We start from the raw sequence: 15,875 nt of genomic DNA on the forward strand, positions 1-15,875 counted from the left end.
GAACAGCGCTTCGAGATATGTAATAGTGCCCTTGAAGTTGAAAAAGACTATGCCCCGTATTCTAGAACCTCCCTTCACTCGACGCTTCGCCTTCACTTGAGAAAGCCGATAGGAGCGCCATCTATAGGCACGGAAAGCCACTGCATATCAGCAAAAGTCTTCTGCGATTCTTGAGTAACGCATCGTCATTTTCAGCCGAGTGGTGACGCAGTGCTCATCTCTGACAAGTGAAGGGTTAAAGTCGAGTGGAGGAGCGTTTGTGAATATGGGGGTATATCTACTTAGGACAAGTAATAACCGCAGAGCCAAACCACGAAACTGAAGTAACTAGAAGAATAAGAATGGGGTGGAGCACATTTGGCAAGTACTCTCAAATCATGACAGGTAGATTGCCACTATCCCTCAAGTGGAAGGTATATATTAGCTGCATCTTGCCGGTACCTAGATACGGAGCAGAAACCTGGAGATTTACAAAGAGGGTTCAGCTTAAATTGAAGATATTAAGACGATCGAGACCAGGGGCTGCTTCGAACGAACATGGTTTTTAGAAGTGAAGTAGCACGCGCTCGCCCCAGGCAGTAGCCCGTAAGATTCCTACAAACGCGCGGGATCCCTCAATACCGTTTTTTATCAATTGCACGTTGGTTGAATGAACGTTCATTTGAGTTTGTCAACAATATCGTTACATCATTTTATTGCTTGGTATCAGTGCGGCACTTTGGGGACTTGCGAAGAAACTTCGGGCAGAGCCAAGTTAAAGTGATGCTGGATCTTGAACCTTTGAGTAAACAGCTAGCCAAATAGTATAGCACAAATGATTACAAAGACAGAGTTACCCTTCTACAAACCTGTGTTGCGTCAACAGAATAGTGTAGTAGTCTCTCTTCTGTTTTGGAGTTAGGGTCTGCACTTCTCGGAAGCCGGGGATGTCCAAATTCTCAGGTGGCGTGTACCCAGCTGTTCCTGGTAGAACATCTGTGCACATTTCAGAGCTAGATGTTACCAAGGACGTTTTAAAAAATTCTGAAGTAGAAGCTTTCTCAAGGTTTTAGCCAAAGATGCAAAGCCAGCATTTGCGTGGAGTTTACCTCAAAATACGACCTTTTTATGTGGTGCCCAATCCAAGAGAAAGCGCTTTTGTTTTTCTAGCGTGAATGGCAGAGTAAACGTAAAACAGAAGAATGATTTTGCAGACAAAAGTGATGCATTTGAAGGAGTATGGCTAACTTGATCTAGTAAAATTCACCAAGACCTCGAGGTTTCTTAAGGAAACGAGTAACACTTGGACTCCCATTGAGAAAAATCTGTCCGAGGAAATTACCACTATTCAATTTGTACGGCGTGTGAGACAAGCGCTGTCATTTCTTCACTGTATGCTAACATTTTATCGTGTCTTGAGTAAGACGGTGGCGGCCTGGCTTCACCTATCTAACATCCTCTCCAGCAGTTAAAAAAATGAAACACACAGCTTGGGTGGACATTGTGTGTGCCCGATAGCGTCACGTATAGTAGGTGAACTCTGCGAGTAGATAGCTGACCAATGTGCCCTCATTCGTCCTGTAGGGCCAGTGTAGAGATCGAAAGAAGCTAAGAACATCTCACCTGTCTCCCAGTTCTCGTCCATTGGCAGATTGGCCCCGCGGTAGTACCTAGTTGAGGCTGAAATAGAACACCGGGGCATTATGCAGATAAAATCAGCTAACCGATTTTGCCGTACCTGTGGTACTTAGCATTGCATTACGGCCTATCTCCCTCGAGTAGAATAATTTCTTATTATCAGATTGACAAAGAATTTAACGACTTCTATAAACGAAAGCTAGAGAACAAAACCAGACCGCCGGCAACGAAATCGCTTTCTTTTTTTTTTTCAGCAAGCACATATACCTTAGTAACAACCATCACAAGAGCTCAATGTCTGAAGAAGTTGCAGCAGGTAGCTAACTCTGTCACCGACTTTGGTGGCCGCATGCCAAAGTAGTAATCATAAATCGCTCGTCACAAAGCTTCAAAGGGTCAATATTTATCCGGAACCCTCTTATCTACGACGACGCAACAGAGACAGCGTATAGTGTTAGCGTTTTATATATCTTTCTCGAGCAAAACATTGTATACCTAACGGAAGGAATATTCAATTTATTTGCAGCCTGAGTGTGTAGGCGGAAATGAAGTGGTTCAGCATATGTGTGCGTGCCCGACCAATGCAATTTATTGGAGCAATCCTGCGCCGTGGAACTGTGCTAGAAGAAATTTTATTTCTTTTGCCAGTGACATATAGTGCCCAAGCTTTTGCTCGCCACTGCACATATATAGCACGGTGCGCGGAACAAGCAATCAGCAATATTCACCAAACGTGGTGCGTCAAAGCAGAACACGTTCAAGAATCAGGAGCTGAAATCTGATGCTGCATAACTGGATTTGCATGGCCACGTTCACGCTCACGGGCAACTTGAATACAGTTGTGTAGGTGCGCAGTATGTTGCTTCGTCTCCACATTCTGGCTGGGGAGCTGCTCACGCGCACAAATAGGACAACTCCCATCGTATCCTTCCTGCCTTTACTATGTGTCCTGCTTCCCCCCCCCCTATCCTTCCCCCTTACTGAAACTGATATTGATCTGTTAGTGAGCCTGAGCTGTGACACTACGACTTGTTAAATTTAGCGCTCTTTTGAGAACATAGACAGATGAACACTGATTGTATTTGTTTAATATGAACATGAACAGCGAATACCGCCGCTGTATTTTTCATTTGCGCTTTCGTTGTGCATTCTTACCGCAATTCCTCCGGCTTGGACAGCGGCGGATGTGTGAACCCTGTGCACCAGCCGGTATCAGGTGCGATGCGTCGTAAGGGCATTGTACCATGTCGTAGAGCGGGCTTATCTGCATACGCAATCAACAGTATGTCTGCAATGACAAGGTGTCTAGATACAACAACGTACGCATTTCACAAAAAATAGAATCAATCAATCAATCAATATATTTCCTCACTCTCTCCAAATATATATATATATATATATATATATATATATATATATATATATATATATATATATATATATATATATATATATATATATATATATATATATATTGTCACAGTTGTGGTGGACGTGCTGGGTAATCGACACCCGAAGACGGAAGGTGAACCGCAAGTTCTTCGACGGAGCCGTCGCATTGCTGGACTTCCACCGAATCCATCTGGGCTGGACATGTCCCACAACGCAAATGAACACCGACCCCTCTCGACTCCGGCGCCGACCAGTTCGGCTCCACAACTGAGAGATGCTCGTCCCTTTGCCGGCAGACCAGATGAAGACGTCGAGGCTTGGCTCATCCATTACGAACGGGTGAGCGCCGCTAACAAATGGGATGCCGCTTCTCAGCTGTTGTACGTCGTGTTCTTTCTGACCGATACTGCATTAATGTGGTACGAGAATCGGGAGGAAACGCTAACGACGTGGGACAGATTTGTTTCTGAAATCAAAGAGCGTTTCGGCGACCCAACAACGATAAAAAAAAAGAGCAGAACAGACGCTAATGCAACGCGCTCAAGTGCCAGGTGAAACTTGCACGACCTACATTGAGGAAGTCATAAAGCTATGTAGGACCATTGACTCCGGAATGTCTGAGGAAGACAAAGTCGGGCACATTCTAAAAGGAATCGCCGAGGATGTTTACAGTTTCCTCATCGCGAAAGACACCTTGACATCTGTCACCGATGTCATTCGTCATTGCCGCAATTTTGAGCAACTAAAGACGAGGCGCATCACGCCAAAGTTCGGCAGGCTGCCCAATGTGACGACCATCGCGAGCATAGACAGCAACCAGGCACTTGATCTTGCAACAACAATCCGGCAGATCGTACGTGAAGAACTCGGCCTGTACGCGCAAGTGGCAAACCGCCCAGGCACTCATCCTCCCTATCAGCCACCAGAGTTCGAGCGAAACGTTGCTTCATTCTCCTCGCACCGAGTGGCGGAGGGCTTTGAGGATTCTGATGCCACACCTCAGTATCAGCCACGTCTATACGATAGAAGCCCTGCCTATGACGCACGATCACGACGAGCACAGCCACATTCTTATACTCAGGGTTCTCAGCCGGACTACGTCCCGCTGCGGCAAGAACAGTACCAACCCTACTACCAAGATGTGACTTACGACGAATACAATGGATTCCAGAGAGTGGCAGAAACCCGTTCTTTGCGTGATAACGAACTTCCTCACCGACAGCAGCGGCCCAGGATTCGTTCTATTCAAGATAGTATAAACCGTGACCCTCCCGTGTGCTTCAACTGTGGTTTCACTGGGCATATTGCTCGGTATTGCCGCCAACAACGGCGCCAATCACGAAGGACACCAGCCATGTCTTCGCCACCAAGACCCGGTGCTTCATATGACCAGCGGACAACGGACTTGTTTCCAAGGGACCGTTTTTTGCGCGAGACCAGACGCAATGATTCGCCAGCATCCGAGCAGAGTTTGACACCACCATCCAACCGTTCTCGTCGCTCGCCGTCTTCCTCTGCTTCTCCTCTCTACCCCTTCTCTAGTCTGTTACAATATATATATATATATATGTATATATATATATATATATATATATTGTAAGAATACTGTTAGACGCCACGCCGGGGTGAAGCAACCGTTTAATGGGCTGAACATCAGCGAGACAGCAACCAGCGGTTTCAGCAGCAGCTGCAGCAGAACGAGCCTCCGCCACAACAAACGTCTTCTTCGTTGCCTCTAGCAAGCCCGTATTTGTCACTACATTGACTCCCCGGTGCAAAAGGAGCCATCCTGGCGACCTATGGCACCGACAGGACTGGTGGGTCGTAGTAAAGTTTTAGACGGTCGACGTGCACAGTCTCCCGCCCGCGGCGCCGTTGATCTGTAGGCGGCTGAATAGGTTCAACCATGTAGTTGAGTGGTGATGTCTGGCGCAAGATCCTGTACGGACCGTCATACTTGTGTATGAACTTTGAGCAAAGGCCTGGGGCAGACGATGTCACGCGGAGCCACACAATTGTTTCAGGCGCGTATGACGATGGGGATGAGCGTCGGTCATGGGAGTGCTTCTGGCGAGCCTGATCGTGCGTAGTAAGCGCACGCGCGAGTTGCCGACATTCTTCGGCATATGTGGTGGCTTCGGCCAAAGAAGAGAGGACGGGGAGAATCCAGTTGTAGATTGAATTGTGCTGTTGTAAGCGTAAGTAACGAATGGCACTATGCGGTCCCAGTTCGTATGGTCATCGGAAACATGCATGAAGAGCATGTCACCCAGCATGCGATTAAATCGCTAGGTCATACCGTTGGTTTGGGGGTGATATGCGGTGGTTGTTCGATGCATGATGTTGCAATCGCGTAGGAGGGCTTGTACAGCTTCCGACAAGAAGGAACGCCCACGGTCACTGAAAAGCTCACTGGGTGCACCATGCCGAAGGACGAGGTTGTGCACAATGAACAAGCCGACTTCAAACGCAGTGGCCTCGGGAAGTGCCGAAGTTTCGGCGTAACGCGTAAGGTGGTCCACGAATACGATGACCCGGTGGTTTCCATTTGTTGTGTATAGTGGGGGACCGTACAAGTCGATTCCGATGCGGCCAAAAGGCCGAGAAGGACACGGCAGTGGCTGGAGTGGCCCTGTGGTTGTGCGAGGGGAGCTCTTCCGGCGTTGGCACAAAGTACGTGAACGGACGTACTGCCTGAAAAAGCAGTACATTCCGCGGCAGTAATATCGAATTTGTAGGCGAGCATACGTCTTCACTACACCAGCGTGGGAGCATTGTGGATCCGCGTGGAAGGAGGCACAGACGTCAGAACGTAAGTGGCGAGGTATCACCAGCAACCATTTGCGGCCATCAGATAGGTAGTTTCGCCGGTACAGAAGACCGTCACGGATAGTAAAATGGCGAACATTTCGTCAAAGTAAACGGTTGTCTGTACGTGGAGACGTCTGTGACAGGTACTCTAAGAGAGACGCTATCCATGGATCCTGGTGATGCTCAGCGGACATGTCGACATGTTCAAGTGAAGAACATTCGCAGCGGGAAACAGACGCTGTAACATAATCGTGGGGAAGTGGCGAGCGAGAAAGAGCGTCGGCGTCCGAATGCCTGCGGCCTGACCGATAAATTACACGAATGTCATAATCTTGGAGACGTAGTGCCGGGCAAGCTCGGCGACCAGATGAGTATTTTAATGACGACAACCAACACAATGCGTGGTGATCAGTCACGACGTCAAATAGGTGGCCATGTACGTGAGGTCGGAATTTCGTGATTGCCCAAACAATGGCAAGGCATTCTTTCTCGGTGACTGAATAGTTTTTTTACGCTTTAGTAAGGGTGCGACTAGTGGAGGATACAACATACTCATCGAAGCCAGATTTACGCTGAGCAAGAATAGCGCCGAGGCCTACTCCACTAGCGTCCATATGGATTTCGGTTGGAGCGTTTGGATCAAAGTGGCGTAGGATTGGTGGTGATGTCAGAAGATGCCGTAATGAGGCGAATGCTTCATCGCATGCTGGGGACCACGCCGAGATGTTTTGGTTGTCGGCAAGTAGCTACGTCAGGAGTGCGATTATGGTGGTGAAATCGTGCACGAAACGGCGAAAGTATGAGCAGAGGCCGATGAAACTGCAGAGTTCTTTTAGTGTAGCCAGTCTGGGAAAGTCGGCGACAGCGCTAAGCTTGGCTGGATCAGGACTGACATCATACTTGCTAACAACATGCCCTAATATGGTAAGCTGGTGGGCAGTGAACTGGCATTTCTTCAAATTCAGCTGCAGTCCAGCGTCCGAAAGACAAGTCAGGACGCTTGCGAAGCGGCTGAGGTGGGAGTCGAAGTCCTTCGAGAAAATAACGACGTCATCCAAATAGCAGAGGCATTTGTTCCATTTAAAGCCTGAAAGAATGTTGTCCATGAGATGCTCGAAGGTGGCAGGCGCATTACAGAGGCCGAATGACATGACGTTAAATTCGTACAATCCATCAGGCGTTACAAACGCAGTCTCGGGGCGGTCGGTTTCATTCATAGAAACCTGCCAGTAGCCCCATCAAAGGTCTAAAGAAGAAAATAACTCTGCTTCTTGCAGGCAATCGAGGGCGTCATCAATTCTTGGCAGCAGATAAACATCTTTTCTCGTGATCTTATTCAGACGCCTGTAATCGAGGCAAAATCTGATGCTACCATCCTTTCTTTTTTTCACCAGTACAACCAGAGAGGCGCAAGGGCTGTTTGAAGGTTGTATTACGCCACGTCGAAGCATATCGTTCACCTGATGATCAATGGCACGGTGTTCAGCGTGAGAAACTTGATATAGGCGCTGGTGCAAAGGTACATGGCTACCGGTGTCAATTTTGTGAACGATGGCAGACGTGTGACCCAAGGAGGTTGGCTATGGTCAAATGACATCTTGAAGCGATCTAGTAGAGCCAGGAGTTGGGTGCGCTGAGCAGCGGGAAGTGTAGAGTCAATCGATGGGAAAAAAGCCTCCAGAGGGGAAGTGGGAGCGGTATCAGAGGTAAAGATGTTTAAGTGGGATAATGGCAAGGGAGTTTTCTACGGTGAAAACTGCGAACGGGAGAAGGAAGCTTTTGCGAGAGCCAAACGCGTCGGAGGGGTAAAAGAGGGCGGTGACAGAGGGCGTGTCGTCGCAGAAGAGTGGCACAAGAATACAGGATAGAGGAGAGATGTGAGTGTCCGCAGCCACGGAGACTCGGGAAGATAGCGGCTTGAAAGGTCTTTCAGACGTCGACGCTTCACACAGATGCAGTTCAGACATCGTCGACAACTCTAGTTCGGCACGTGCACAGTGAACGACGGCATGATGAGCGCAGAGGAAGTCCCAGCCTAAGATGATATCATGCGAACATGAAAAAACACAACGAATTCGACTACATACAGAATATTTTGAATGACCAGTCGAGCTCTGCACGCCGCAGAAGGTTGGATGTGATGCGCAGTGGCCGTGCTGAAAGAGACATTGGAAAGTAGCAGTGTAAGCTTTTTCAACTTGCGGCACAGTTAACCACTTAGCACAGACACGGCAGCACCAGTATCAACGAGCGCTTGCACCGGTACACCATCAATATGCACAGTTATTCCATTAGCAGGTAGAAATGGAGGCCTTGAAAGTTTCGATATGTGCGCAGCTTTTGCCTCGGGAACTGCGATGGTCAGTTTTCCGTTTGGGCGGATGGTGATCGAGGAAGCGTAGGAGAAATCGAATGGCGCCGTGGTGAGGGCGACCAATCTCTGTCGAAGCCGCGGCGACGTGGCGGTGACTGTTCCGACGTGGAGGGGAACGAAGACGACTGTGGTGGCTCTGGACGATAGCCGTAAGTCACCTCACCAGCAGTTGGGTTATAATCCCGACGACGGCAGTAGCGTGCTACATAACCGGGAAGATGGCAGAATTAGCAAATCGGCCTGCTGTCCGGAGTGCACCAAGGATTAGTTGATGGTGGTGTGGGGTGGCGAACGGGTGGGGACGGATAGGGGGACTTGCTGCGTAGATGGGACGGGGCTGTCTAGCAAGATCCGTGGCGTTTGGTAGCGACGGCGGCGATCGTCTGGCGGCTTCAGCGGGGGGGGGGGGGGGGAGAGATAGGCGAAGGATGGTATGTGGGAGACAGGGCATCAGAAACTTGCTCTTCGATTGTATTGCGGAGCGTTGGGGTCAGCGTGTGTGTACTGGACTGAATGTACGGCACAAGAGACAATTGGCGGGCCACTTCTCGGACGAACTGCTGGATTTGCTGCATAAACGTGCTTTGTTCGGATGAAACAGCGCCAATGGTTAACGCAGATGTAGAGCTCGTGTCGAGGTTTGGACGTCGAGTAGAAATGCGCTCTCTCCGCAGCTCATCGAAACTCTGACAGGGCTGAATAAGCTGGGCGACGGTTTGCGTGTTTTTTGCAACGAGCATGTGGAAGGCATCGTCCTCGATACCTTTTTCATGATGTGTCGTATTTTGTCAGTGTCAGACATGTGGGAATCGATGCGACGGCAGAGGTCCGGAATATCCTCAATATACGAGGTAAAGGTCTCACCAGAGTGCTGTGCGTGGCCACGTAAGCGCTGTTTGGCGTGGAGTTTGCGAAAAGCGGGTCGGCCAAAGACTTCTGCAAAGCGCGTCTTGAAGGTTGACCAAGAGGGTATTTCTGCTTTGTGGTTGTTAAACCACAGTTCCTCTACACTCGCGAGATAGAAATGAAAGTAAGCGATCCTGTCTATGTCATCCCACTTATTGTGGGCGCTTACCGCTTCATACTGGGACAGCCAGTCTTACGGCGTCCTGGTCGTCGGTCGCGTTGAAAATCACTTGATCTCGCTGTCGTGGCATTTTGGAACTGGTGACAGATGGGATTATGACTGTAGGTGGCTGGGTCATGTCGTCAGGCATTGGCGCGGCGGGGGGTTGAGGTAGAGTCCGGGAATGGAGTTCCAGTTTGAGACAACCAGCACTCTCTACCAAATGTAAGAATACATTTAGACGCCACGCCGGGGTGAAGCAACCGTACGTCTTCTTCATTGCCTCTAGCAAGCCCGTATTTGTCACTACAATATATATATATATATATATATATATATATATATATATATATATATATATATATATATATATATATATATATATATATATATATATTGTGGGCATTCGTCATGCGCTTCTTTTCATATATGCATTATTATAATCATCATCATCCGCCTGGGTATCTGTCCTCACCTTCACTGGGTGTCACCACAATCATCATCGGGTGTGTGCACGCTCGGTCTCAGACTGCCCGTCAGTTGCTGAGCCCTTGGGCTGAATAAACGCTGTCTCAACCCAGACGTCATACGTGGTGGAGATGCATTTTCGGTCCTTGGTCCTCTCCCACTTCGCTCGAATCCCTGGAGCTGCGTTCAGGCCGCCGATTGCCCCCCCTGTCTAGCAGCATGTCACAGTACGAGACTTCCGGCGCTGCTACAATCGCTTCTGCCATCCCTTCCCCGCCATCTCCAGCCGCGCCTCCTGTTTACGTACACAGCCACCAGCGTGATCCCCCTCTCTTCGCCGGTCTTCGTGGGGAAGACGTGGAAGACTGGCTCAATGAGTACAGCCGCGTGAGTGTTGCTAATCACTGGGACGATAGCGCCAAGCTCCGTTACGTCTCTTTTTACTTGACTAGTGTGGCGAAGACATGGTATTTCAACCACGTCATTGACTTACCCGACTGGGCGACCTTCCAGCACCAGCTGCGACATGTTTTTGGGACACCTGCCATTCGTTCCGCCGTCACGAAGAGGACCCTCGATACTCGCCGACAACATCCCGGCGAATCTTACACTTCTTATATTGAGGACGTCCTTTCACTGTGCCGGCGTGTCAATTCATCCATGCCAGAGTCGGACAAAGTACGCCACATCTTGAAGGGCATTGGACCGGTTGCTTTTGATGCCCTCGCTGCGCAAAATCCAGCTACCATCGCTGACGTCATCGTGACATGCCAGCGCCTTGATTCGCTGGACTCTGTTCGTCTCCAAACGGACATTGGCGACCAACACTCCACGTCCCATAGCCATCTGCGTTACCTCATCCGGGACATTATACGAGAATAATTGCGGTCTATGGGCTTCGCACCTTCTTCAACACGTTCAACACAGTCTTCGGGAGTTTCTTTACGTGACATTAGGGATTAACTTACATCCATGACCGGCCCTGATTTCGTACAACCACCTCTTTTTCGCACCATATCAACCTACGCTCAAGTCGCTGCCGCGCCTCCGAGCAACGTACACGTCACATTGCGGCAACCATCCTACGCGTCGGTTGCTGCCGCTCCCCCGGTCAACTATTGTTCTATGCCACCTGACCCTTCTTCGGCCCACCTGAGTGCGCTATCTCCAAGTGCTCCTAACGCCTTCTACTCCCCACCCTGGCGCTCGTCCCACCCTGTCTGCTATTACTGTGGGTATCGCGGCCGCATTTTTCGTTTCTGCCGCAAGCGCCACCAAGACGAGCGCCGCGGCTACGACATGCGTGAACGCGATGTGTACTATCAAGGTCAACACCATGAATCACCTCCACACCGGTCTCTCTCTCCGCCCACATCGAATGCACCTCGGAATAGCCGGAACTCCAGACGCCGTTCACCATCACCCTTTCGCCGCTCCTCCTCCCCACTTCGGCCTGCCTCATTCGTCACTACCAGTGATTCGGAAAACTAAGTGATGCAGTTTCTGGGGGAAAACTGCCTTCCGAATTAGGACTGATATTCCTCCATCAGGCTTGTGCAACATGATTTCGGTGGTAGTGGAAGGAGTGTACGTGGATGCTCTGGTGGACACGGGTGTGGCATTTTATGTTATGCGCGTTGATTTAGGCCAACGTCTGAAAAAAGTGATGACCCCTTACGGTGTACCCACGTTGGTTGCTGCGCAGGGGTATACAATTCACCCTTCTGCTTTCTGTACAGCCCGCGTTTTTATTGATGGTATCCGACACCACATTCAGTGCGCCGTCCTGATTGACTGCTCTCACCAAATTATTTTAGGGTGGGATTTTTTTTCTTCTGCCTCCGCGGCTCTTTGCTGTGGCCAACGCGTCGTCCACCTCATTGACACGGACTGCACGCTCAACGACGACCCCCAGAGGCCACTTCGTTTGACAGCTGCGGAAGATACCGCATTACAACCAGATCAAGAGCAGATTGTAGCTATTACCTCCAAGAAAATCGACCATGGCGACGTCTTGGTCTCACCATCATTTAGTTGCGTCGGTAAAGGCATCATTCTCGCTTCCGGTGTAGTTAGGTTTCTTAATGGTTCCGCACTTGTCACGCGGCTGTCAATACAACACCCGAAAAAATTCTACTTCCCCAGAACATCACGGTGGCCTGCGTGAAGGATCCCGAGCCTGCGTGCATCGTGCCTCTTCATGCCGTCTCCCCCAACGACAGCCCCAGTGGTGAGCCTGCTTCTTCTGCCTTTAGTGCAGCCATTAGCGACGACTTGACACCTTCACAGACGCAACAGCTGCTTGCTTTGTTAAAGAAACACGCAAGGTCATTCGATGTTTACTCCTTGACGTTGGGCCGCACCACTGCTACAACACATCCAATCCACACAGTCAGAACATCTGTTGTACGCCGCCGGCCCTACCGCGTATCTCCTGCTCAGAGAAAAACTTTCGAAGAAAATGTAGCCGACATTCTCAAACGAGAGGTAATTCGCCCCTCATCTAGCCCTTCGTCGTCACCTGTGGTTCTGATTCGTAAGAAGGATGGCTCCGTGAGCTTTTGCGTCGATTACAGGGCGCTCAACAAAATCACTCGCAAGTATCTGTACCCAATGTCTCGCATTGACAAAGCCCTGGATTCTCTACAAGGTGCGAAAAACTTTTCCAGTCTCGACTTGCGTTCCGGATACTGGCAAATTCCCATGGCCAAAGAGAATAAAGAGAAAACGGCATTCGCAACCCCCGATGGGCTATACGAATTTAACATTATGCCTTTCGGGCTGTGCAACGCGCCCGCTACATTTGAGCGCATGATCAATACCGTGCTGCGCGGCCTCAAATGGGAGACCTGTCTCTGCTATTTGGACGACATCGTCATTTTTTCGTCAACGTTTCCTCAGCACCTGCAACGTTTGGATGACTTCCTGGCGTGCCTTGCCGCCACTGGTCTCCAACTCAACACGAAAAAATGCGGCTTCGCCACAAAAGCTATGAAGGTTTTGGGCCACGTCGTGAGCAAAGACGGAATTCGCCCGGATCTAGACAAAATTACTGCGGCGCTTCGCGTTCCGCGCCTCAAAAGGCCGAATGAGTTGCGAAGTTTTCTTGGTCTCGCCTCCTATTTTTGCCGTTTTATACGCAACTTCGTGATAGCGGCTCCACTGCACCAGCTTTTTGCTTCCGAGGTGCCCTTTCTGTGGTCGGAAGAATGTCAAAGAGCATTCGACCTTTTAAACTGTGCCCTCACATCCGAACCTGTACTCCGCCACTTTGATGAGGCCGCACCAACCATCCTACATACGGACGCTAGCGGCCGTGGTATAGGTGCTGTTCTGCTCTAACGTGACACCTGTTCACAAGAGAGAGTAGTTGCATATGCCAGTAGAGTTCTAACTGTGACCGAGGAAAACTATACCCTAACTGAGCAGGAGTGCTTGGCAGTGGTCTGGTCAGTGCAAAAGTTCTGTCCGTATCTCCACGGCCGTCATTTTACGATCGTTACGGACCACCACGCCCTATGCTGGCTTTCCACGCTGAAAAACTTGTCTGGACGCTTGGGTCGGTGGATTCTACGTTTACAGGAGTATGACTTCGATATCACTTACAATTCGGACAGAAAACACCAAGACGCCGACGCCCTTTCCCGCTGCCCGCTACCAAATACCCAGCTCCGCATCGGTGAAAGTTTGGCCATCGCTTCTTCTGCAGCGCCTGCGCTATAGCCTCAATAGACCAGCTATTCTCGGATGACAAGCGGACATTTCACTCCTGCGAGCTGTCTGATCCGTACTGTAGGCGTATCATGGACCAGCTCTCAGGAACTTCCTGTCCACCTAACGCGCGACATCGTCATCAACTCTTGCGATTTAAGCGGAGAATGGAGTTCTGTACCGTCACATCTACCATCCAGATGGTCAACGATGGGTTCCCGTGCTACCACGCTCTCTTCGACTTGACGTGCTTAAAGCCTTCCACGACGACTTGACTGCCGGACATCTTGGTATTCAAAAAACTTACGACCGCATCCGTAGTCCCTTCTACTGGCCTGGTATTTCTACTAGCATCGCGCGCCACGTCGGTTCCTGTGTCCTGTGCGGCGTCGTAAAATACAGACAACTGCACCAGCTGGGTCTCTGCAGTCAATTCCATGCCCCACAACGCCATTTGAGGTTGTAGGTATCGACCTTTACGGCCCTCTTCCCGTCACATCTACTTGCAAACAATGGATAGTGACAGCAGCAGACCACTTAACACGCTACGCGGAGACAACGTCTGTATCAACTGCATATGCTTCGGAAGTTGCCGACTTCGTCCTGCACACCATCATTCTGCGCCATGGTGCCCCTCGTGTATTGTTGAGTGACCATGGAAGGGTGTTCTTGTCAGAAGTGCTAAATGAAGTATTGCGCGCCTCTGGAATAACACACAAGACAGCTTCAAGCGACCACCCTCAAACCAACGGTCTCACCGAGAGGTTTCACCGTACTCTTGCTGTTATGATAGCCGTCTACATCAGTCCAGACCACAAAAACTTGCCTACAACACGGCCGTTCAGCGTACCACTGAATATTCACCGTTCTACCTCATTAATGGACGTTCTCCTACTTTTTTCCTCGACGTTTTCGTCTTCAACAATGACGTCAGCTCATCTCCGTTTTCCAGCGAGGAATACATTTCAAGACCAGCCTGGCGTCGCGATCGTGCTCGCATCAACACGGAAGTGCGACAGCAAGATCAAAAAGTCATTTATGACGCATCCCATCGCCTTGTATTCTTCCGACCTGGTGACGAGGTGCACCTGTTCACACCTATTCGTACACCTGGTCTGTGTGACAAGTTTCGGCCACACTTTACTGGGCCTTACATAGTTATCGAGCAGACTTCGTCCGTTAATTATTGTGTGACCCCACTTGTCGTCCCAACAGACCGCCGTCACCGCACAACAGAGATTGTGCACGTGTCTCGCATGAAGCCTTTCAGGCGACTTTCTCTGTCACATTGACTTTCTACGGCCAGGTTGGCCGCTTCGATGGGGGGGGGGAATAAGTGTGGGCATTCGTCATGCGCTCCTTTTCATATATGCATTACCATAATTATCAACCGCCTTGGTATCTGTCCTCATCTTCACTGGGTGTCACCACAATCATCATCGGGTGTGTGCACGCTCGGTCTCAGACTGCACGTTCGTTGCTGAGCCCTTGGGCTGAATAAACGCTGTCTCAACCCAGACGTCGTAATATATATATATATATATATATATATATATATATATATATATATATATATATATATATATATATATATATATATATATATATATATATCGCGATTAAAAATAATTCATCACATAAATTAACTTATGAAACTTATGAAGATAACTGAAAAGCAAAGCATATACCAGATGGCTATATAGAAAAGAATTAGCAGCAGTGGCAGCTACACCTAATGAACTTGTTAAGTGGATTCAGCGAGAAATGACCGACGACCTAGGCAGACAAGGGACACAAGTACCAGGGATATCTTGCCACTTAGTTCATCAGCTCAAAAACACGTATATTAGAGCCTGAACACCTGAACACATGGCAGCGCCGTTTTGCAGTTAGTGGCGAGGTAGCACTGGTATTTGTGTTTGCCTCAGTCCTCGTTCATTTGACTCTGAATCTATTCACTACGTTTAACTGTTTTTTCCCCACGGCTGTTCGAAATCGATCACGAGAAATCGATGGTTTCAGTGACCAATTTTGGCATGTTGGATTTGTTTCTCATGTACCTAGTGCATCCTATAGTAGATAGTTCGGCTGTACTGCACTTTCATAATCCGGCTGTTTTAATTGGCCCGCTTGGGCAACTGTGGTTTTCGCTGACCTCTGACCAGAGCAACGTGCGTGCGATGTTTGGCTAGTGGGCGCGGTTGACGCACTTGTGAGAAATGCGTGTCACTGCCTGTGTAGCATCAATGTTGTGTAATCAAACCAGCACTTGAAAGTCAGATGTCCTATTACGGTGTCGCCTTCGCAATTTGACCGTGTTCAGCGGTAATGATTGCTAAAATTTACACCACCTGTTAACCAGAGAGCAGTTCGGAGTCAGGGAATATTCTTTCTACCAAACCTCATTTCCGGATGTGAGCCGCACAAATAGCGTGA

The 15,875-nt window shown here is 49.4% G+C and overlaps 1 protein-coding gene across 1 annotated transcript in view; it reads right to left on the reverse strand.

Annotated features, from left to right (window-relative positions):
- The window catches only part of LOC142775992 (uncharacterized), a 99,241-nt gene that overhangs the window by 50,359 nt on the left and 33,007 nt on the right, over window positions 1-15,875 (reverse strand). The window contains exons 5-7 of the mRNA XM_075878675.1: window positions 2,773-2,881; window positions 1,603-1,659; window positions 849-975 (exon numbers count right to left, since the gene is read on the reverse strand). Of these exons, the coding sequence (XP_075734790.1) occupies window positions 849-975; window positions 1,603-1,659; window positions 2,773-2,881 (293 nt within the window). The remainder of the gene's footprint in view (window positions 1-848; window positions 976-1,602; window positions 1,660-2,772; window positions 2,882-15,875) is intronic.

Source organism: Rhipicephalus microplus, chromosome X, assembly GCF_043290135.1.
Source record: "Rhipicephalus microplus isolate Deutch F79 chromosome X, USDA_Rmic, whole genome shotgun sequence".
NCBI lineage: Eukaryota > Metazoa > Arthropoda > Arachnida > Ixodida > Ixodidae > Rhipicephalus > Rhipicephalus microplus.